At 48.2% G+C, this 24,568-nt stretch overlaps 1 protein-coding gene across 2 annotated transcripts in view; it reads right to left on the reverse strand.

The window, feature by feature from the left end:
* Positions 1–5,579: 5,579 nt before the first annotated feature.
* The window catches only part of LOC144147419 (transmembrane and coiled-coil domain-containing protein 4-like), a 164,237-nt gene continuing 145,248 nt past the window's right edge, over positions 5,580–24,568 (reverse strand). For both annotated transcript variants that reach the window (XM_077679551.1, XM_077679549.1), the window contains exon 13: positions 5,580–15,846. In XM_077679551.1, coding sequence (XP_077535677.1) covers positions 15,544–15,846 — 303 coding nt within the window. In that variant the 3' untranslated portion in view covers positions 5,580–15,543. The remainder of the gene's footprint in view (positions 15,847–24,568) is intronic.

The raw sequence follows: 24,568 nt of genomic DNA on the forward strand, positions 1-24,568 counted from the left end.
CTCGCGGAAGATATAATGTAACATATATGAATGTTTTCGGGCGCTCAGCTCACGACAAGACACCCCACCATTATTTTTTGTTTTGTCGTGCGCTGATCTCGGGTATAATTTTGGATTATCCATCGTACTTAATTCATGGAATGTTCGTGAAATTTACGTCCAGAGTAGTGATCAATATCCGAGGTATGATGTTGGCAAGCATAACTGGCGTGCTGTCAGGTATGAGCGCTCCACTAAGCGCACAAAACTGATTTACATCGTAATGTATAGCCAAGGCATGACCATCGGGGCAAATTATGCTTAAGGAGACACTGTTAGTGAATTGCAGGGCAGTGGAATCACAATCATACCCATATGCATATCCCTGTTTCGCGACCCCGACCTGTGACGCATACCTGGCGCTTGTACAGACCGAATGTACCAGACTATGATCGCGTCACACACATTTACACTCTCGTAAACACATCACATTTGCGAACAGAGTGACTGCTCCACATAAATATGTATTTCCAACGCCTACAAGCGGTAAATCTCCGTCGTGAACGGGCCCCGAAAGCAACGATGGCAGTAGAAAGCGGGCCGGCGACTCCCGCGGCTGCTTTCGAAACGGGCCGCTAGGGGGATTTCAGTGGCGCCCCTACAGGCCGAGCTCGAGGCGTATAGGCGCCGGACAGCGCCCAGAGGCCGACACGGAGCCCGCGACACCCAGCGCCCCCTTCGGAAGATATGCGCAACACTGGGTCGGTCCCCGCAAGCCGGTACGCTGCTGGCTCGGGGCGCTCTCCTTTTTGCAGCGCGGATGAAGCATATTAGACGCCCCTTTTGGGCTTAAAACGAAGCAAGAGATTGTAAAGTAATCCTGCCACATAGTGCATGTGAATGAAGAAGGATTTATTCGGTTGAACTCGCGTATAGGCAGGCATATAGAGGCCGCATAGGAGTGATGCCCGAAAGAGAAACGCTTCAGCCTACCTGCGGGGCAAACCTTTCTCAAGATCAGCATGTTTCGCTTCAAAAGAAAACGTAATTTATACTGTTTAATCCACAAAAGAGGAGGCTTAGTCTGCAAATAAGACGTTGCGCGATGTTTCCGCGCGAGGTATTGAATCCCTCCATGTGAGTGCACTTGCATGCGACTGCGAACTACTAACTGGACCACATATGGTAGTTACATATATAGGTCTTTGATTCGAATGTGATGCTCCATACATGTAACAGTATAAAATTCACGTCTGTTGGGGTATAGTGAAAGTGCGGACGTTAATAAGTGCCCGCTTCGCCGAGAAACTTTTGGGCTTCCAGTTGTAGCCCAGTACGCTAGTTGCATACATGTAAACACGCCCCGAAAAAAGAAACTCTTCACGAGAAGGCTTCACCAGAAATTACTTTGGGCAAGGGTGGGATGGGGGGAGGTGTAAGCAGAACATCTAATAGGCGTATCGGAATAAATTGCGGAATATTCATATTAGTGTATTTTTTTTCTCTCCACGCCAACGGGTTTGGCAGGGGACCTCCGTTAGGAAGGAATAGTAGCGCCTTTATTACCGTCAACTCATTTGCAACAAAAGTTACGGAAGAAAAATTTAGTTCCCTGAGTACACTCCTCACTGGTCCAGAGTGACCGCAATCACAACGGATGTGATTAAGTTTGTCCTCCTCCTGCTCCTCCCCGAACGCGAAATTTTTTTCCTGTGTATATATTGTTCCAACTTCTATTGCGGCACGTCTTAGCTCTATTTTTCTTTCCTTTTCAGTGGCTTAGACAACAATTTCATTGTTTCTTTTGCAAGAAGAGGCGGTGATTTTATGCTATCTAAAAGCTCGCGAAACATTTGGAAACGTTAACGCCTATAAGTGTCAGCGCCCCATATGTGGTTATATGTATTTGGTACGGCGGTATAAGCACATGGAATATTAGATGAAGCAGAGTAGAACCACTGGGTGATAAAACTACAATGCTATAACTGTGCTCGGGGACCCTCTTTGTTACCAAATTTAAAGCGCACTTATGTGTATTGACCGCCTCCTAACCAGCCTACTAACAAGCTGATCGTACACCACGGCACCATGCAATCCGCTCGCTTAATGTGGGCCTTTCAAGATTCAGTAACCATGCTTGGTATCTGCGAAAAAAAAAAAAACGCAGAAGAATAATCCGCGGGAGAATACAAAGCCTTGAACACATGCTTCCCAGTTGTGTTAGCCTACGGCTCGGCAGCGAGGCGACAGCATTTTATCAGCGCCCCGTTTTATTTAAAGGCTTCCCCCGACTATATCACATTTTGCATGACTTTGTTGCACTATGTAGTGCATATACGCGCCAATAGCGTTATAACACACGTTTTTGGCGAAGTTGCGTCCACTGGCGCTGAAGGCGGTCGGCGCGGCGGGACCGACCCGGAGTTGCGCGTGTCTGTAGCAGCTGGCGCTGCGCTCGCGCGGCAAACTTGGCTGTCCGGGGCCTATCGCGGAAAAAATACCGACAGCCATTTGGACAGTATACACTTCAGATATGCTGAAGGTATACGACGTCTCTGTTAATAGTATCGCGGTAAAAGTTACGCCAAACGTTTCAAGTAGTGTTGCGATGTCATCTACTTCATTTGTCAAAGACCGCACGTTTAAAGGAGAAAAAAGGAAACGATAGGGGGTAGGGGGTATTTTCGTGTTTACTAATGGTTGGATTTCGGTCCGTTGAATTCCCATAATTTGGTTCTTGCTTGGAACGCACGATGCGTTCCGTGCGTTCCAAACAACATGAACGAGATTTTCAGAAATAAAACCGGCAAACGTGTTGTGTTTTGGAACCATGCGTGACTACAAAAAAGAATTCTGTGCAATGAATTCACTTATGCATCACCCCGGGCATAGTCTACGTCAAAAATTCAAAGCACCGGTAACTACCCTAATGGCACCAGTAACTACTTCTACCTTTCACCTGCATTGGTGTGCGGTAACTTTTTTAATAAACGTCGCACGTACACAGGCTGCGAAGGCCGAGTTTTCGTCCTCTGCACCCACAGGCCTGCGCCAGGGAAAACGATGATGATGATGATGATTAGTGGCTTTCCCTGTGAATCGGGGCGTCGGTTGTCAGCAACCGACTTGCCTGTTTTATTACGTTTACTTGCCCTACTCCCAGCTAACCTATAGATTTGCTTCCTCCCTCCCATCTCTCCCTCTTTTCTGTTTTAAACTCATCGCCCCCACCCCCCTTTTTTCTCCCCTCGCTGTTCTAAATTCTCGTCCGCATGATTACTCCGCCTTCGTACCCATCCCTTCCCTACTTTTCCTCCACCACCACTCCAGTCGCCTCTTCGTCACCTCTATGGCCTTGAAGTTGAGGTTGAAACGACCTTGAAGTTGAAGTTGAAACGACCTTAGGCTACGCGCGCCGCGGTGCGGCGGAAAACAGCGAAACGGCCTTTTCGGAATTACCATAGAATTACGCTCTCTCCGGGCGATTGGAACGGCCGGAGCAACGGCGCGCCGCCGGTAGCCGATCGCGGAGGCCACGCGTCCACACGCTCACTGCGCATGCGAGTCGCGTCGAGGCGCAGGTGCGCGTCTCTCCCCCGTACCCTCCTCGCTCTCAACAACAGGTGCGGCGGTGCGGGAGGAGCGCGTGTACCCCGTGCGGTCCGTCGCTCTCAACAACAGCTGCGGCGGCGCGGGGGGAGCGCGTCTGCGCGCGCATGCGTCGTAGCTACCCGTGCGCTGCGTCGCGCTCAACAGTAAAGCGCTAACCTCATGGAGCAATTTTTCCAGCGACGCGACGAGCGACGCGACTAGGATCCGCAGTCGCCGAACCGAAGTCGCTCGCCGAGGCAACTACATGACAGCGACTGCTCGAGCGACTGAGGATGGCGATTTCAATGTTGCCGCACACACGCGCTTGGTACGCTGGTTGTTTGCAAACATTTTTTTGTTCATTTGTCATAAAAAGCATGACTAAAAAGTATTACGCCTTTCTACATTGCTTTTTGCACTTCATTGCATCTTTAAAACTAGTTTGGGTTAGCGATAGCGCACGCTTTTCCTTCTGCGCCTCGTCTCTCGGCTCCAACATGAACGCCGTGAAGAATTCGCTTTCTTGACGTCGTTTTTCCCACACGGGTCTCACCCAGTGTGTGCGGGAGCCTTCTTGCTCCTGCTTCAGCGTGTACACAAGCTTTGCCACGCGAAGCTTTCTTTTCCGCTGCACCGCTGCGGTAAATCCGCTGCTCCGCTGCGTGGATTTGCAAAGTCTTCCCCCCGTTCTCTTCCAAAACCGGAGGTTGCGTGCTTACGTAGGGGCTCTCCTATTGGCTAGTCGCTGAGGCCACTTCCGGGAGGCGAGCGACTGTTTCTGGCGGCCCAGAACTATAGTGCCTACCAGAACCGAGCGATTCGATGAGCGACTTGGTCCGCGGCGAAAAGTAGTTCGTCGCTAGTCGCGTCGCGCCCCAAGTCGCTCGCAAAATCGCTCCATGTGGTTGGGGCTTAACGGCGGCAGGGCGTGTACACGTGATAACGGCGTGGTGGGTGCGTGGAAAGTTCGCGCGCTTGTGTACGGAAGTGTGCGCATGCGCGTCTCTCCCCCGTACTCCTCTCCCTCGAACGCGGGCGGTGTGTATATAAGCGGCGGAGCGCGCGTTCGGAATTCAGTCAAGGGCGTCTTTGCTTGGCTTTCGCTTGACTTGACAGCACCAAGCAATAAAGACAGACTTCAACTTTACACTCCTTGCCTTCGCTTCTCCTTCATTCAATAAATAAGAATAATAAAGACGAAATAACAATTAAGCATTCCCAAACCATACCCAATTACGCAACATTCACGCAATACCCCCGTGCACTCTGCGACGCATTTACTCGAGTTCCCCCCGTGGGAAGATGCGGGCGGGTTTTTTTCTTTCAACTCATAGCGCGCATGCTTGGGGCCTGTCACACCCCCCAAAACAGATAGAGAAAAAAAAAAAAACGCCGTGCCTCAAACACTCGCTCACGGATTTTAGTTCCACTGCTACGTTCAAATGACGATATGCTTGCAGTAAGCGATAGCGTTCCCAATAACTATCGCTTTAGTCCGAGAGAATTTCCAAGCGTTGTGACGTCCAAAAAGAAAAAAAGATACGGGCAGCAGAATATTGGAAGCAATGTGCCCTTCGTTCGAAATCTTAGTGCAATTGTGAACGAGTTATGGCAAAAAAAAAAAAAAAAAAGGTTGTCACGAAAGCGACGTACAATTGCAGCGATCGAAATGAAATGATGTCCTGGCCTCTGTAAACTTGCGGATGTCAATAAACGATTTGTTCTCACTTGCTGCTCACTGTGGTCTGTGCCAGTCGAGGCGATCTGGTCACCTGGCACAACATCACTTCACTAGCGCGGCGCAAGTAACACGCAGCCAGCGTGTACCAGCAAACGTTTGTATCAGCCACCCAGCGTCCATCCCGTAGACGCCGCGGAGAAGTGGCGGCAGGCGGCGCAGCCATCGCGAAGCTCGAGGCATATAGTTTCAAATTCTGACCAAATAAAAAAAAGCTTTGACTGCATAAAACGAGATTTGACCTGGACAACTGGGGGAAAGAGACATGCTGTTCATACTTCACTCCTGTTTATTTCACCAATATTGTAAACACAACAAATAATATGTAACAGATGTCTGAAGAAAACATGCTCGTGAAAAAATTTGAAAAAAAAAAAAGAAACACGTCACGAGTCCCCAGCGACATCAATGCATAAGTGTTTTACCTTTCTGTAGCCATTCTGCACTGAGATCAGCGAGAGGTGTGGCCCAGTACTGCCAATACCTTTGCACAGAAACATGTACTACACATACATGTATACACAAAACCACGACAGGTGTAAAAAGTTTCAGTACGGTAACGAAGATTTCAAACTGTTTTGCAATGGCCAGTCCGGTGATCTCAAACTGCACGCCTGTACAAGGAAAAACTTGATACACTATTTCACTCTTGGAGCTACTTTCAAGACAAAAATGCACTTGCAAAACCGTTACCAAATAGATCAAAGTTCCAGAAAAAAAGGACAATTTACAGAAAGATTAAAAAAAAATTACATACTCCTGTGGATGTCGTTTTATTGTGTTTATATCAGTCCATTTCATAAGTTATCGGCAGCACACTTTTCAATGCAGACAACTAACCGGGCAAGTCCAGTGCATTCTCTTTGCGCGACAGCATGAAAATGCCACACATGGGCCAGCACATGCAATAAAGAAATGCATTCGGTGCACAAGCTACATGAGCCACCTTTGCCTGGGACACAAAATACGCTCGCGCTCTTACAAAGAACATTTTAGTAATTCCAAATCACATTGTCAAGCTGAAAGTCCATTAGGGTAATTAGTGCGGCATTTAAAGGAGTCATGAAGACGAAGTTTGCTAGCAAAGGCAGCTCCCTCAAGTCAATTCAATCTACAAAAGACATTCTCAAAAATTAAACTGAAAAAAAAAAAGAGAAGAAATATTGAAAACTTCAAAACGACATGCTACACGACGTCAACAGTGACGCAATAGGGCGAGGACTAAAAACAGTGATCAGTCTCTTCACTGCAAATCAGCATTCCATTGTTACGACCAAACAGCACTACAGCCGGTTGATTGCAGGGTTTAACGCGCCAACGCAACGCAGGCAATGAGGCGTGCTGTATTGGAGGGCTTCAGATTAATTTTGACCACCTGCGGATCTTTAACGTGCGCCGAAATCTCGTACACACGGGTGTTTTTGCTTTTCGCCTCGATGAGAAAAGCAGCCGCTGCTGACGGGAATCGAACCCGCATCCTCGTGCTCAGCAGCACAACGCCTTAGCCACTCAGCCACCGCGGTGGGTAGCACTAGAACCAGCTGCACTACAATGGCAAAGACTTCTTGCCAGTACCTTGCCAGGGAGAGTGGCTGGCGGGTTGCCTCTGCTTTCTCTTTAATCTAGTTTGCATCAAAATTGGCATTATTTTTATTAAGCCAGTGCAATATTTTGGGTGAACAGAACCTGTATTTCGACTTTTTGCCCCCTTTAGTGCTTTCTGTAAATTAACAGCAGCATTTGTGAAATAACCGCCACAAGCACGCACCCCCACCCCCGCCCTGCATACAGTGCAAAACAATTTGTCTTTATGACATCCCACTTGTATGGACAATGTGTGCTTTATTAAAGACTAAGGTTGAGAAAAGTGTGGTGCAAAGGCACGCTTATGCTTGTCAGTCCCAATGAATTCGCAGCTTTGCGCTGTGCCCCGGGGAGTCTGGTTCTGCAAAAACATTAGCCCCAGAAACAAATGCCCCCGTTAAAATGGCCCCGCAACAGCAGGCCATAAGTAAACGTTTGGTTGCATAAAGGCTGGAGAAAATGGCCCAAAGGATCCCACCTGCCCTGCAGAAGCCCCCTCCATACTGCTTTCCGATATGCGCGGAAACAGCGAGCACAGGGGGAGGACAAGCGGTGCAGCCAGAGGGAACTCGCCACAACTCACTCCGGTGCCAACGGCTGCCACTGGGTTGCACCGTGAAATGTTTCGCACTAATCCACACGCAAATTTAAGTTCAGCTGCACTGCACGAAAGAGTTGCTCCCGTAGTTTTTTGTCACGGACAAACAGCATGACAAGCAACAGATTGTGATGTTTGCACGCATACTGGCCCGAACTAACGGTTGCACTCTCCCGCACTCCTTCCAAGAGCAGTTTTGTAATCCAGCTGCTGTAGTGTGCACGCAATGTTTCGGTCAATGGGGCAAAAAGCAGAACATAGGCCTATTCGACCGCAAAGAAGTGGCTAAGAGGAAGTCCCTCGTGGATTCCAACGCCCCCTGCCAGTCATGTGGACTGAACAAGTGATCCCGCAGAACAGCAGTAAAGGAGGGAGCTTGGGAAGGGTGCACTTTTATGGCCCCTTTAGTCAGCACCATGTGTGTGCTGCCGGAAGACTTCCACTTTATGCCGTTGATCTGATGCCAATGCAGAGTCTGGTAACTTGCCTGCTTGAAGGGCACAGAGATGAAATTTTGAATGCCTAAAAGTGTCCTTTGTTTCAAGCAGTTCCGACATGAACAGCACAGGTAACGTGGTGTGCACATTAAACACAGCACGGGGTTGTCGACGCAAGGGCCACGTGGCGTGAAAGAACCCTGACGGTGAGCTCACAACTGCCTGCGGATAACGCATGATGGCCACGCTCAGCAAGTGACAAAAGAAACAAAATGTCCTTTGCACCCAACAGGGCAACGAAACACAAACTCACCCAAAATTTGTACTGCTGTTTGCACTTGCATCACCTCTCCACATTTCATAACGACAATTTGGCATGCAACCAGACCCAAAACTGGGCACCCATTTGTGCATGGGCACATAGAAATGCTATACTGACCCTATCTACTACTGACAGAACAGGTACAGCTGACTACCCACGGTGACAGTCCACTGAGTTAGCATCTACTTTGATTGAAGACTGCTCTACAGGACCACGCAGGGATCAGCATGCTGTACTTTATGCAAACACCGCTACAGTACTTTGTATAGAAAGTGTGTTACTACAACGGCCGCCTCAAGCCCATTTTCCTCAACACGCCTGAGAGCCCTGACGTTTTGCTCGCATCGTCTCACAGCATACAGCGATGCAGCAGAGCACAGCAGAGATGCCTGTTCCTGCCAAAACTGCTCGAGCATGCAAACATTGAGGGGTTACATTCCCGGATCATCTGCTACATCTCCTCTCACTGCTCCTAAAATTTTTTGTCATCATGAAAAAGTCGCACTAGCATTTTTTTTCCTCGCGCTCTCCACTCGGCAATAAAACAAACCTGGAAACATTTATACTAGAGAACCTGCAGTCAAGAATTGTGCTCGCTACGCTTGCAAGAAGCAGGCAAGGAAATTCTGTTTCGGTCCCCCAAATTAAGAAAGTTAAAGCAATGCTAAGCTTGATACAAGCTTGGTTTGGCCAGGCACAGTGCTTCACACCTTTCACAGTACTAAACTTATATTACTGCACTGTTCAAATCCCTTAGCTGTTTAGTATATGGCAGACAACCAGAAGCTAAGTAAAATCTGCAGAACCACTCATAGGGCCTGATTGAAAGATATTTTGCAGTGGATGTGCACACCGCATGATTACGTTTTGGGGCTCTGCTGAAGCTCGCCTATGATCATTTGGCCGAGACAACCCGGGGTCAAGTGCTCCACTGACCATGCAATGTTACCAAGCAGGGACGACCCGACTGGTTCCCAGGCCACCTACGTAACAGTCCTGGCCACACAGCCCGCTGCAAACCGTCTACTTTGACGGTACCCGCCACCTTTTGTCACAAAGCTGCACACATTTGAGTAGACAACTCCCTAAACCCAAAAAGAGCTCTAGCCTTCTACTGTACATGGCAGAATTTCTCTGTCTCACTGCACTCTCAGATAATTCTAAACAGGTACTATTATCTATAGAACCATCAAAGTTTTTCACAAAAGTGAAGGGCTCATGTGACAGCATAAGGGCACAACATGGGGAAATGTTCTAACCGCTGATTGTTTCCTGGTTTCTAGCTACTGGAAACTACTAGTAGCCTGGTCACGAACCCACTGTGGCAAAAGTAGAGCACAAGCCATCTCTCGGGCCACAACCTACGCCAACGGCATACAGGTAGTACCCATGTACATAGCAACGTTACCTTGCCCATTGACTGCAAAACACTTCAACCACCACCGACGACGTAAATGCAACACCCTCAACATACAGCATAAAAATGATTGTCGGATATAAGGCCTGCCTGTTATAAAAAGTCCACCGGAAACGGAGGCAATGCTTCTACACGGGACAGGCCACAGGGAAGCTAGACTGGCCGAACTGCGCACACAGCTGATGACTGCCCCCTCAAAATGATGCGGCGATCACACTCGAGCCGATCACACTTAGCCCTGGGTGTGAATAGCAACCCCCAAAAAGGATATGCTGGGAGATGATATGCCACGCATAAAGGTGCCCACAAGTTTGCAAGCTGCCTTGGTAGAAACCTGCTTGCACACAAGGGCCCTAACACAATAACAAATGCTTGTGTACACAACCGCAGAATGTACAGGAAGGCTGCAAAGCGACCCGTTCGATGTGTGGCTCAAGTTCAGCTCGACAAGGCGGCTAAAAAAAGAAGTCCAATTTAAAAACTCTTACTTGTACGGACATTTTTTTGTCTCCGGTCATTACAGAAATTGGCTGAATTACATTCCTTGAGTTCTCATAGGGCCCACGTCTACTAGAAATCCAAGAATGCTACAGGACTTTTAGAACAGGCGGCCAAGCAAGTTCTCAGGGGGGAAATGCACACTTATACATTATTTTTTTCTTAAGACTTTCATGAAAAATGTCAATAAAGTTTATCAACAACAACACCAACAACAACAACAATGGAAATGCCAAGCACCTAGTAGTATTCCTTGACAGAATGAAATAAGACTACTAGTGGTCAAGATGGCAGGTTTACGCCAGAATAAAAAGCAGTTACATAACACGTCCTACCCCAAAAGACACCCACCAGCGGTGTGAACAACATGTGGAAGCCATAGGTGACCTGCAATAATTACACATGCTTAACCTGGTACAAGAAAAGCTCCATTGTAACGATCGTGACTTAACAATTCAGTTCTCCTCCGACGCAAGTACGTCAAGCACTCCTTTATGGCTTTCACCTCAACGGTCCCAAACGTCCGGAGATGGCACTGCAATGCTGCCACTAGGAGGAGCCGTTGTGCTTTTCACACAAGTTAGAGCTGCCTGAGAGAATACAACTATGAAACACAACAGCACGAAAACAGCACTACAGTACAAGCTATACTCCGCACACAGCTCCCCATAAAATTCCGGTACCATGGCCAAACAGCAGGGACGGTTTTCTCCTGTAGTCACACAGTGACTAGAAGGATCCTAAGTGGACCACTGTTACAAAGGCTCGCTGCAACAGAGCAAACATGGAAACAGAAGTGACACAGTCGTCCTTTCTCCAAAGTGTTCGCCTTAATTAACGTGCCGATAGCATGGGCAGAAATGTCAGCACTGCAAAGATTTTAAAGGATCTATGCTGGTCCCATAGAAAAGTAGAGTGCTGCTGCTTTCTGAAGCAGAAAACAGCGCACATCAGTGCTCATAAGCCTTCTACACAGGACAGCCAACCTTCCCACCATGTGCCGTAACAGGAGTGTACTGAAATGTCGCTGTGCCAACAGGCGCTAATGAATGTAGTACCTGTTGGAACAGAAGCGCGGGTAAGAATGACCCCTGCCTTTATCCTAGTCTCTCTCTTTTTATAAGCACGGAGCAAACTTAATGCGCCAACATTTCAAGAGGTTTGAAGCTCACCTTGCAGACATTCCTTTAAGCTCAGAATTCAAAAAAGCTGTTTAAGAATTAATGGATGAAAATGCCCACACAAAATTTTGAACAATGCAATGGTTTTGCAGAAACAGCCACATTCAGTATATCTTCATTGTTCAAAGCAGGCCTACTGTAGGTATCAAAACTTTAGATAATTGTGCTTGAAATTAAATTTAGTGCTATTTTACAGCTATAAGGCAATAAACAAAATAATGTACTGCAAAATATATGGGAAACTAAGGACTCAGTGCCATCTTTGCAGGCTTTATGCAATATATTATGTAGTTATTAACTGAGAGAAAACAAAGGCGATAATTTTTTGAGCAGAGGGTGCTCATTTGGAAGAGCCATTAATCTTTTCCTTAATGGTCACCTTGTTAGAACAGTGAAAAGCTTTTTTTGACACAGGTCATCATACACATAGACCACAACTAGGATTTTGTGCACATAAAACATAGCAGAAAGCATTCTGCATGTCCTAGAGCTAGCCACAAAGAAAACGGGAGCTGCTCTCTATTAAAACTAGACATTTAATTTAAAACTTATTCCTCTCACGTGCCAACTACTGTTTCTCGTGTGAGGGGCGACTAAGTCTGCAAATGTTAATGGGTTATTCAGCCTAAAAAAAAAGTAATTACAATAATTTCAAATGTTCTACCAGATCATCCTGCAACTTATTAGAAAAAAAACTGGTTTCATCAACACCTATGATCCATATTGCTATCGCTTATGTAAGGCACTTAGAAGGATGAACGAAAGAAAAACTAGCACACTAATTGATTTGTCCACACTAATGACCAATCAGCAAAAGTGAGGAAGTGGTCCAGCTAAATTTCGGACCATACCTATCAGCAGGAAAAATGATGGAAACCAGATGCTACCGAGTAGCATTTTAATTTAAGAGTACCACAGAGAATTCCCTTCCACATTTGGGAGCATAGAGAGAGAAGGAACACCCACTTATCTACATTGCGTATTTTTGTGAAGATGAATATTTCCCTTTTATTTTTTTTTTCTGGTTTGCCATTGTTGGTTTGCATGTTCCATTTTATAAGCGAGCTGTAGAAACCCGAGACACGGTGTCGACCGTTTATGACCAGATGTTATGCAGGTTTTTGCGACCAGAAGTTTTTTTTCCATAGAACTCAATGCACAAGTCTACCCCTTAATATGCGGTTGCCTGAAGCACAACACTGGTTACAGTGTGGGCTTTTAGGTGGCCTGCTAATTGACCGAGGCAGCAGGGGCATCGTTTCAGGGGCGCAAACAAGCACAAAAACAAAAGGGGGAATCGGATGTAGTGCGTGTATCCCCGGCCTCAGGGACACATATTCCTTGATGCATACTCATGCACTGGCGTAACCACTCGGTGCATGTGCTCTGGCGTGCAGCACATGCATTGGTGCAGGCCTGAAACGCACAGAGGCTGCGCAATGACGGCCACTACCACAGAGTTACTTGCCCTCACCAGTGTGGTGCATGAGAGTGCGCGACTTTTGTGTGTGCTTATGCCGATGCTCAAGTGCATGCCCACATGGTTGGGCTTTAACTTGACCACAGAAAAAGAAAAAAAGAAAAAAATAAGGCACCCTTGCACTTGTGCATCCCGTTTGAAGTCACGTGACAACCACAACCGGCTTTTCTCAAGTCTAAGGCAATTCGTTGCATGAACGTTTTGCTGCACAGACATGTCAATGCACAAACTTTTCAGCTAACAGATTTGAGTGCTTACTTATTTGGAGCGACAGGTATACTTTAATTTGTGTGGATTGTAGGTTGTGGATGTGTAGGTTGTGTGTGCTATTGATGGCAGTGACTGAATCTTTTAACACTATGTTTCGAAAGTTTGCCTTTGAATTAGGGCTTTTTATATTTTCATTTATTACCATCTTAATATTACTAAGCCAATAATTGATTCCACTATTTGGGCAGGGGTAGCCTAGGTTTTCTCGTCACAGTGGGCAAATCTTAAGGAGCCCTGGACTCCTTGGTGTTGGTTATAATAAATGTTTATTCTCTCTCTCTTTGTCCCAAAAGCCCTAAAATAGAGTCTTTTTCCTGGGTTGCAGGAAGTCTGATGATTTACTGGTGAAAGTTGTCACGTTATTTCCAGTCACACGACTGCGGCACCTTTTGCGCCGAACGGATGTGTGGAAGAGAAACAGTGCAGATGATGTGCACGGGCCCTGCTGGCCCTGCAAAGGTCTTTCTTTTTGTGGAATTATTCAGCCGAAACCGTCCATAACCGTGTTCATAAATAAGCCACAGTCTACAATAAAAGCTGCAAGGATAACCAGAAATTTTAACCGAACCAGAAAGAGCACCTAGTGTTTTTAATCGACCTCAGTGTCATTTCTGCAGATTTTTTTATGCCGAATAAAACATGGCCCCGAATGCCGAATAAAACATGGCGAATAAAGCATGCCGAATAAAACATGGCCCCTTGGCAAAGGGGCATGCCACAGTGGAGGGCTGCTGCAGATCAACTGTTGTCGCGAACCGCCCGGCACTTCTCTGGGGCGCATGCACACGCAGAACAACGCTGCCGGCGTGGCTGCCAACGATGAATCAAATACCACTAACACCCGGCAGTGCCAAACAACACTGGATGCAGCTTAGTAACGTCGAGCACAAAGTAGAAAGAAAAAAAAAACAACCCTTCCCCCAAAGGCCAGAATTGGGGCCATGCTGAAATGTTTTGTGGCAATGAGCAGTGAGCCCGCCTCGTGCAGTGGTCAGATGGCCAGAAGAGCCAAGTTTGGCTTGTTTGGCCCACAGCGACGACCCGGAATACGCACCCTTACACTGCTCACAGCATCGATACGACTACTGCATCCACAGGGGAAAGCAAAGCAGATGTCCACCTTGCCACACAATAGAACCGCAATGGGAAAAAAGAAAGTGAGCTCATAGGTACCCTTTGCAGAAAATCTTGTGACTCTCAAACGTTTCATTGTGACACGGCCACCTCTGACGATCAACTCCGAGAGCCCTCCCTCAGCGAGAAACTCCAATGTACTGTGGCCCGCCATTTTTCAAGAAAGCTGAAATATTCAATGTGACAACATAACCGCTGCACAAAACCTTCGCACAACATAAACACTGTTTTGCATTTATGCGTTCCACAATGGAAGAGCCCTGACACAATAAAATGATGTACACCCAAGCGGTTGAAAGTGTAAATTCACACAAAAGGCTAAAATAACAAGCGAGAAAATCTTTACCCACAAGAATGAAAGCAATGCCACACAAAAAAAAAGGCACCGTTTTCTCTGCTGACTTATCACAGCATTTTGCTCCCATTCCAACATAAACAAAGAGCACATAAGATGTAGAGTGAATTCTTACACTTTCCCAGTGCTTTGAATATTATCGCTTTCCCTTAGGGAAATTCCTTTCATGGTGCCAATCCCAGTGTAGAGGGTGGGAGAAAGTGTCACGCAAACAATTTGCAAAAATCACGCCTGAATTCCAAATTCTGAAATTCCCAGCATGATTTCCAAAGTTGCTCAACAACTATTGCCAAATTCCGGGAGGCATAACCCTGTAATCGTGGCATTTGATTTTTTACAAACAATTGACCTATTGTATTAGAAAATGCACATTGAAGAAAATTCTTGGTATAACGCAAGCAAAACATTCAGTCAGCAAAGCAGTTGCTAACAATTTACGTGAAACCACGGAGTTACAAAACCAGATTCAAGCAATGATTTTAGGTAGCCTGAATTTGGGCTGAAGGTTGAACTTAGAGACTCACTCTGCAAGTGGGGACAGTGCCGCCCCACCGACAGAACAATGCACTTTGCAACCTTCTGCAAAGGAGAAATTTCCAACAATCTCAACATGTTCCCCATCAAAGCAAGAGGGAAGAAATGGAGGTAGGGTATTGCACCGTTCTAGTAGGGGTGACTAGCACACGCAAGAAGGGCAATCAGCCTTGCCGTCCTGGCTGTGGCTGTGCCCCAGAACTCGTCCTAAACACTGATGCAATGCGCAGTAATTATCACCCGAGTGAAACATCTCCCGCTCATGCAACATGCAGGGACTAGAACCCTTGCCACTTTTTCCCGTCACACCATAGCTATAACAGCCCACCAGGTGGCCCCGTCCTGAAAGTGAGACCCCGACCACAACTGGTGCGAGAGCTGCGCCAAGAGGTTGTTCCATCCTCGTGGGTGAGGCCCGGCGGGGCCTAGAGCTTGTTGTGCTCCTCGTCGTCCCAGCCGGAGGACCACTCCCAGCTGTCGGTGGTGGAGGCCACGCCGCTGGTGACGTCGTCATCGTTTGCGGCGGCAGCCGAGCCTAGGGGTGTGGTGCGTGGCTGGAGCAGGTTGCGCGTCGACTGCAGGAACTCGCGGGGCGACCAGCGCCGGTGCTCGGCCACGCCGCTGCTGCCGCCAAAGGCTGAGCTGCTCCGGCTCAGCACACTCTCCAGGGAGCAGCACAGCGGCCGGTCCTGGGCCGACAGGTGCCCGTCCTCCCGCAAGGGAGCAGCCTGCCGAGAGGAGGGGTCGACGCTACAGCGGAAGCTGGACGGCACGGGCTCAAACCTAAGCTTCAGGTGTCAAAATCGCATTTCCCATCCCGGCCATGAAAGACGTTTTTTAACCGAGAGAAACGCAAGAAATACTTAACAACTTCCAAATTTCGCGCCACAGTGACGTGTTATCAGCGCAGTGACGTCATATGGGCCAGCACTAAAAACATAATTTTCAGTGGGTTGGGTGCACGCTAGCATTCGAGTGATTCGATCAAACGGAACTAGCGGCCCCACCACAATCGTCCAGTCATGTGTCCTGGCGATTCATTAGCTCGGCCGCCGTCAATCGCCCAAACAAGATTCTGTGACGTCGTAGAAAAGTTGCTGGAAACTGGCTAGCGAGTCGCCACAGCTCCACACGTTTTCTTTAATATCCCCGTTATTTTTTGGAAGTTTGCGATGAAATTGGCATCATTTTTATCAGAACAAAGCAGCCTTTCTAATATACCAAACTTGTATTTTGTCTTCATGGCTCCTTTAAATGGCGCCATGCTTGTCCCTGCAGCCTCAGAGCCTGCTTTATCGGAGGTGCCAGCAACCTAAGACTTAGCTGCTCATTTTGAACAAATGTTGCGCCGATGTTGCTTTATGTTGCTCCACAATGCCAATGTGCTATACCTTCAGCAGCTTGAATAGGATCAGCGATGGCGAAAGACTTCATAATTCTGTCCGGGAAATAAGACGCACAAGGAGAAAAGTTTGGTTGCACAGAATTGGGTGGGCACACTTCAAGCCGGCGCTGTCATCACTCCTTTGCAAGCCAAGTTTCGGAATTTTTGTTCTCGCTTTGTCAAATACTGTGCACGCTTGAGCGGTCGCTTACTAAGAAATGTGTATTCACTCCGCAATGGTCGTCCACCCTTTGTTCTGAGTAGGCATTACGTGCGCGGAAAGTTGATCACATCATAAGTGTCGTAAGCTTTGCTTCGCACCTGAGGCATGCGCCTCCTCCCCAGCTTAATTATCAGTGGCGTAGCATGTCCAGTTGGCTGTCGTAGGGTTTCCGAGTCACAAGGGTTTTGGTCGACGGCAGCTTGCGTCTGACCGTGTAGCACGTGTGTGTTCACAGTGAGCGTGGAATCATGTTGTGTGTACGCACCCAGGGCTATTACGATAACCCGTTGTTATGACATCGGAACAATTTACTGCATGATATGTGCTTGGTCAGTGTGGTGCACACCAAGGCTGTAGAGAAAGAAAAAAAATTGTGGCTAGGTAAAAAAAATTAAGGCTAGCTAATTTAGTAACCGTGCTGTTGACGTACGTTTGATTCGCAATTCTGTTATTGCTTTGTTAAATTCACGCATGTTTGAGGGGCACTTAAAATGCATAATCACACCACAACGGCTGTATGCCCTTTCTTCCGTGTATACATAGTGCACAGAGGACCATTCACTACGTCTTAACGTTTGCTTTACACGTGAAGTTGTGCATGTGCAGTGCGCGCGCCCACAGCACAGTGCATCTGGTCAAGGCAATGTGAACCCCAACACACTCGGCAAACATATTTTCAGCAGACCTATTTTTGTACAGCAAGGCGCTTTTTAAATGCATGTATTGTCTGCGAGTTGAGCGGGGATGTGGCACTGAGTGGATGCGCAAATACAAATTTGACCCAGCCCCGATTGAATGGCTGCTGACACTCTACTGCAATGCTTTATTGCCTATACTTGCAGAGTGTTTGTGGAGCCTCTGAAACTCGGTGGTGAAATTTTTTTTCCTTCCCAATAGGATTATTTCACGAAGGACCAATTTGAGCAACGGATATTGGAGAAGCTTGCTGTTAAAAAATTGAAACCAAATGCCACTTTAATATTTGAAAGAAATGTTTCACGCATACGCCAATTTAGATACAATGGCAGCGTAGCTGCTGGTGTATGCGAGGCCGTCTCCAGAGCCGTGCCATGCTCGCACTGCCGAGGTGGCATAAGAACTGGTGAATCGCAACTGTTGACCTTTGAACAAATTACTTAAACTAACATGAAATATTCATGTTACATTTTTTTCGCTGCTATGGGTCCACAGAATGGCACATCAGACGGTTGATCGCAGCATAAACAATCATTTACGGTGTCGTTTATTCATGTCAGTTTCAGTTTCGACCAAACGAACGCCGAGCGGCCACCATGACAGGAAGTCGCCCATGACGTCACCATTCTCGTCGCACCGCTGCCGGGCTGGACGCACGTTTCAGCGAGTGCATATGCGTGCCCAGACCGGCCGAGGTCTTCACCGTCCCCACGCCTAGGCAGCACGACGTCAGTCCTAAAACCATGACGTGTACACACGGCACAGCAGCATGCGCAAACCACAGCCAGTGCGTCGGCTACGTCACAGGAGCCCCAACGTCGGCAGTTTGGGGCGAGGAGCAGATGATGTCACGACGACCCGCTCTGGGCTTTCTTGTGTGGGCAAAGATTAAAATTGATTTAAAATATGTCACACTGAACGGCTACTGTTGAAACTTGCTGGGAGATGCCACCTGATAAAAAGGAAGCATTTTACATAGTTATCTCAGCTTTGAAATTTCGTGTTGCTACGCTTTCAAAGTTCGACTTCCGTGCGGCAAAATTTTCGGCCGCAATATTTCTTCAACAGGTAACAGACCTTGAGTGGAAATTGGCTTTTACTGGCACACGCACACTACCTGGTCCATCATGACGCTGCCACGCAGTTGCGTGCATACGTAGGCTCCAAAGTTTTTACACTTCTACCTAGTCGTGCGATGATTTCAGCTGCGTCTGGCGACAAGTAGTCGTATAGTAGTGCTGCACGTAACAGCATTTGGCGTCAAGGTATTACTTTGCGTTCAGTGGGGCATAGCTTGTTATATTGAACAGCTTGCTGTAGTCCTGTGCTGTGCTTTTTCGGGTGCCAGAACGGCCAAGCACTGCCATCTCGTGCAGCTCGACGTAACCAGTGCTGCACTGCCCTAGCAACGCAGATGCTTGGGCAAACGCATGGCGGTGCCCGCATGCGTGCCACGCCGAAAGGCCACGGGAGGGTGCTGCAGTCCCCCTCTCCGGGCGTATGAGGGAGCTTCCGCCGCTTTGGAGCATGCTTTTTCCGCTGCGCACGTGCTGCAGTTTTTGCGCTACGGTAAGGTCTGGGTAAAATTTTCTTTTGTCTTATGAAACCATACACATGAGAAAGTGTCCTATACGTACAGTAGCCACTTAGTGAATTTTTGCCGGTGACTGTCTGGTCGTCTGCTAGAGATGCGTAGTCTGCTATGCGACGCACTCAACTGTCTTTTCGTCAGCAAGGGGACAGCTGTTCAATTTGTCACAGTGCATCTTCCTCCTGCTTGCTACTTCCTTCACGTGCTTGCACTTTGAACATCCGGATTCTATGGAATGCAGAAACATTGAGGCTTGCAAGAAATGTGACATAGACATCAGTGAGTTCCTTTAATGTAATACTTCTGACCCTTGAAATAATCAGCTGCCTCATACGAAGGATGCATTAAAGGCCAACTGCACTCAAATTTCACCTCGGCCAAATTAACTTCGAACAAACATTACGTACCCCCAAACTAACACAGATATGACTGGTAGCCCTGTGAAATGCATTGTTATTAGTTAGAGACGTTTAAAATAGCTCCATCATAGGAGACGTTGCACCTGCCGGCAGATCACACAAACAGCTATGAAGCGGAAGTGACATGCCCTTTTTTCCCTACGGCCAGCCAGGAGAACTGGTTGAGCTCTGCTCAGCGAGTTTCTCCCAGGGCTACGGCACGGACGAAGCACTGCACGAAAGTTTGCTCTTGCCGGCCAGCTGTGTGCAGCCGCTCGCTCACCGGGTGGGCCGCCTGCAACGTCGCTTCAGCCTGGCCGTAACGGCCGTGCTTTTCTCAGTTTTAGTTTCAAAATCTCTGATTTTTGTTGGTCATTTGTGCTGCAGATATGTGCATTTCAGCTGTCATATTTTGTATGTTGCAGTCCTTTTAGACAGACTATAGGGAAATAACGTTGTCAAAAGGTAGAAATTTTGAGTGCAGTTGGCTTTAAAAAGGCACGTGCTAATTAACTCGAGAAGACCAGACGCCGCGCTATCGTTTGGAACACCCTCAACTTTCATTTCTTCTTACAATTCTTCTTAGCTTGTACATGAAAAGGGCCTATCAAGCCTACAAGATTGAAAAGCCGTGCAAAGGCTTGTAGCGTAGTTCGCTTGGTGTACGGCTCTTTCGAAACGTAGGAAGACACGGTTTGAGTTGTCAGTATTATGTCGTCTGCCATGTGATTCCTGTGCAGCCCAAGAATCTTCAAAGTTGGCTTGCTTTCTCCGCGACAAAATGGGTATTCAGTACACTGGAGTTCAAGCACCACTCCTGAACCTCCATGCTGGCACCGCTCATAATAGTGATAGCTGCCTTGTAAAGTTCTAGTGTTTCCTTTTTCGAAGATGCGCCAATAACAAGGTCGTTGACGTAAAAGAATTGCTGTAGGCAAGCTGATATTTCTGGATACTGGTCCTTCCACATTTCGCGATGCTGCTGCAAGGTAAGCTGCCAAAAGAAACGGGCTAGATGAGGCCCCAAAAAGCACCCTTGTCATTCGCCATTCAACTATGTTTGGATTGGGATGCTCGCTGCTCGGCAGCCGATCGATCCACAGAAAGTGCAGAGCGTCACGATCCTCTCGACGAATCGATATCTGTAGGAAGGCCTTTCCGATATATGCAGTCACGACACCTGAACTGCGAAAGCAACTGCAGCAGCTCAGGCCCAAGCTTAGCTCCTTTGTCCAGCACCTCGTTAAGGGATGGCTCGCCTTTCTTGTGCGACGACTGCGTGATGACAAGGAAGTGAACTGTTTCCCCGGGGACATCCCATTGCACCACTCGCTCAGCATGACCTCACTTGAAGTACTCGCCGATGACTGTGTCGTACTCTTACAGAAGATTGGGCTGATGTTCAAAGCGTTGTAGCTGCCGTCGAAGTCTGTTCTTCACGACAGCCCGGTTCGTACTGGACACAAGGCCTGGCGTTTCGATTATAAGTGGCACAATGTATCGACCGTCTTCTTTGTAGAGCCCACTCCGAAATTACACTAACACATCGTGGGCTTCAGCTTTAATCTTCTGAGGCGTGTCCTTTATCCCTATGGCATCAAACCTCCACATTTCTGAGGGATTGATAATTTGGCAACTTTGTCTGGTCCACCACCACCACCACCAGCAGCCTATCTATGCCCACTGCAGGGCAAAGGCCTCTCCCATTAATCTTAATTGTCCCAGTCCTGTGTTAACTGTGACCAATTTATTCCTGCAAACTTCTTGATCTCATCTGCCCATCTAGTAACTTTCTGCCGCCCCCTGCAACGCTTGCCTTCTCTAGGGATCCACTCTGTTACCCTTAATGACCAACGGTTATCTTGCCTTCGCACTACATGCCCTGCCCAAGTCCATTTCTTCTTAATTTCTTAATTTCTACTAAGATGTCCTTAACACGCATTTGTTCCCTGACCCACTCCGCTCTCTCCTTGTCCCTTAATGTTACACCTATCATCATCCATTCAACTGCTCGCTGAGTCGTTCTCAGTCTAAGTTGAACCCTCTTAGCGAGCCTCCAACTTTCTGCCCTGTAGGTGAGTGCCGGTAAGATGCAGCTGTCATACACTTTCTTCAGGGACAATGGTAGGCTGCCATTCGTTATCTAAGAATGTCTGCCGTATGCACTCCACCCAATTCTTGTCCTTCTAATTATCTCTGCCTCATGGATGGGATCCAGAACCACAACTTGGCCTAGGTAGATATACCCGCTTACCACTTCCACTGCCTCGCCACCTATCTCATGCCGCGCTGCCTGGTCCATCAATGCAACCCAAAAGCCAGGCACTCGTGCTGCTGCTCCTCACCAGGGGATTGTCGGTACTTGAGTACGGACCCTGGAGAACCCAGCCGAACACGGTCTCAATGGCACAAAGGCCGTCGTTGAAGCACTCGATGTGTCCACTCACGAGTCTCAAGTAGTTGTCGGAACCCACCAGCCCGCTTATATGTTGTTGGTGTTTGTGTCTGCCATTCTTCGGGTTCATCGGGAGCGAATAAATTGCAGTCGCGAAGCGGCTTTACCACGTCGGTTTCCATTAGGGGACCTTTTACCGTGCAGACCTCTGGCCCTTCAGCAGCATCGAGGGTAACTGGACTCAATTTAAAGCGGCTTCGTAACGTGATCGCCACCTCCCGACACTGATACGTTCACGGACAAACATAAACATGGCCAAGTCCTCCACTCCGGAAGCAGGCAGGGCCAGCTGACGACACAGGTCACTGCTCACGAAGGTTCGTTGGCTCCCAGTATCGAGGAGTAGCCGGACCAACACCGGCCGACCGCAGTCACCAATATGCCCACACTGTGGCAGCTTGGAGCAGCACCGACGAGAAGCAAGTGCTGCAGGCAGGAGCTGTCGTGAAAACCGCATGTGCTGCTCCATCTGCACGTTCTAGCACTTGCCGATACCTCTCATTTGTCCTGCACCGCCCGCAGCATCCGTCCCCCCACCCCCGAGTGCGAACACAGCGGCTGCCGGCTGCACGAGCCGCGCAACCCAGCTCGTACACAGCCCCTCTTACGCCCGAGAAAAGTCATGGCCGCTGCTTCCCAATAAAATTAGCGCTGCGCTAGCTCGGCAAGCTTGAGCTTTGCCTCCCAACTATGCGCAGTTCATTCAACACGAAAATGGGCAGACAGAAAGGAGACGACCACGAATAAGTCACTCTGACCATCGTGGGGCCGGTGAGACAGGCCGAGAATGTGGAGGCCTGGAAGACAGCCTTGTCGCAAGCAAATCCCACGTGCAGTCCAACTGCGACGTAGAGCAAGCGTTTGTTGCCGAAGCCTCGGCGTCCTGCGAAAGTGCTGGGTTCACTGAACAGGGTGCCAAACAACGGTGGATTTTGTCCTCGTCACAATTGAAACAAAATATAAAAAAACATAGCACCAGCTAACAGCAAAAGTTGCTCGTCAGAAAGTTGCTTTGCAGAAACTGCAAAGCAAGTATGATGATTGCACAGAGCTTTCCGAAGACAGAAAGCCAATGGACCTGTTCAAGTCTTCCCAAAAGTAGTAGAGGCAGCTGAAGACGGTGATAAAACTGCATTGTTTATTGTGAACCAAGTTAGCAATGCCTTGCAAAGCTTGTACATAAGCCTGTGTCGAGAAAATTTCTGTGCATGTGAACGCTGTTTTTTTTTTCTTTGTGGAACCACTTGCAAAGCTTGCACATGGCATGGAACGTTCTGTTGATGCGAAGGCAACAACAAAACGTGATAATGCGAAAACTAAAAATGTCAACAACACTTTGTGGCGGTTTATTGATGTAGGTTTTAATCATCTTAGCCTATTCAATGATTTGACGGCATTTTCCATATTTTCTCGAAATGTAGCACAATCAGTAGCACATGTATTCATGAGCAAACGGTATCCAGAATAAATAAAACATGCTGTTCAAGAAGTCACAACAGCTATAGAGAATGAAAAATCTCTCTATTTAGCAGTCAGGACATAGTTGCAAGCATGCACGCAACGTAAGCATGTTGCTGCGTAAATAGTGATGCCAACTCATTGGCAGCTTGTAGCGAATCTCACTTGAGCGCCGTGAGAAAGAACGGCTGCAGCTTGTATAGATGCTGCCGGAAACTCGGGCGGTCTCCCTCGAGTGCTGCTCAGGAGGGGCAAGGAATGCGCTTCTCAGCGGCCACGGCTGCCAAGCTGCTGCCAAACGTGCTGCTGGGTGGAATGCTTGCCCAGGTGCATGGTGCGAGGCGCGTGGCTCCATTCGCTTCTTCACTCTGCTACACGTACGGGTGCAGCAGATTCCTCCCCTTTCTAGGAAGGTCACGGTTCAAACCGCGACAGCAGAATTGCTATGCACTGGCCACTCTTGCTGTGAGGATGGTCACTGCTTGTGCACAATGGGTTCTGCAGGACTGTTTCTTGTTGCTGCGACTCGTTGGCCGGCTGAGACATTGCGACCAGATGAGTTCTGTTGCGGCGAAGAGATCCATAATCCGTGCCAACCCACTAGGGCCTCGGCTCCTCAGCATGCCCTTGGACCATGCCGAATGTTCCGAGGTCCACGATACAGACGTCAGTATCGTAGACAGTATCGTGGACGGGACCTCCGGAAGGTCCCGTACCCCATGCCAGAGGTCGAAGTGACGCTGTTGCTTCTTCCTGCTGTCAGCCTCGTATGTCCTCAGCTTGTCTCTGTCCGGGAGGCAGCGGACTAAGCTGTCCGCAGAAACTGGCAAAGTAGTGCGGAGTCTTCTACCCATGAGGAGTTCCGCGGGAAAGCAGCCGTTCTTGAGCAGGCTCGTCCTGTACGCCAACAGAGTTTTGTAGGCATTGCCCATCTTCTCGAGGGAGCCCTTGATAACTTTCACGGCTGCCTCCGCGAGCCCGTTGCTTTGAGGGTACCGGGGACTCGATGTGACATGTCTAGAGCCGTATCTCTTGGTGAAGGCTGCAAACGGCGAGTAAGGTCCCTTTGAAAATTGTGGGATGTTGTCAGTGACGACTACTTCAGGGATACCATGCCTTGAAAATTGACTTGCAGTGATTTACTACTGGCTTCCCAGTCAGGCTCGTGAGTTTGGCCAACTCGGGGTACCTTGAGTAGTAGTCGGTAACGATTAGCCACCATGCTCCTCCAATGAAGGAGAGGTC

Source organism: Haemaphysalis longicornis, unplaced genomic scaffold (genome assembly GCF_048455015.1).
Source record: "Haemaphysalis longicornis isolate Haplotype H1 unplaced genomic scaffold, Haemaphysalis longicornis Haplotype H1 scaffold_7, whole genome shotgun sequence".
NCBI classification, from domain to species: domain Eukaryota; kingdom Metazoa; phylum Arthropoda; class Arachnida; order Ixodida; family Ixodidae; genus Haemaphysalis; species Haemaphysalis longicornis.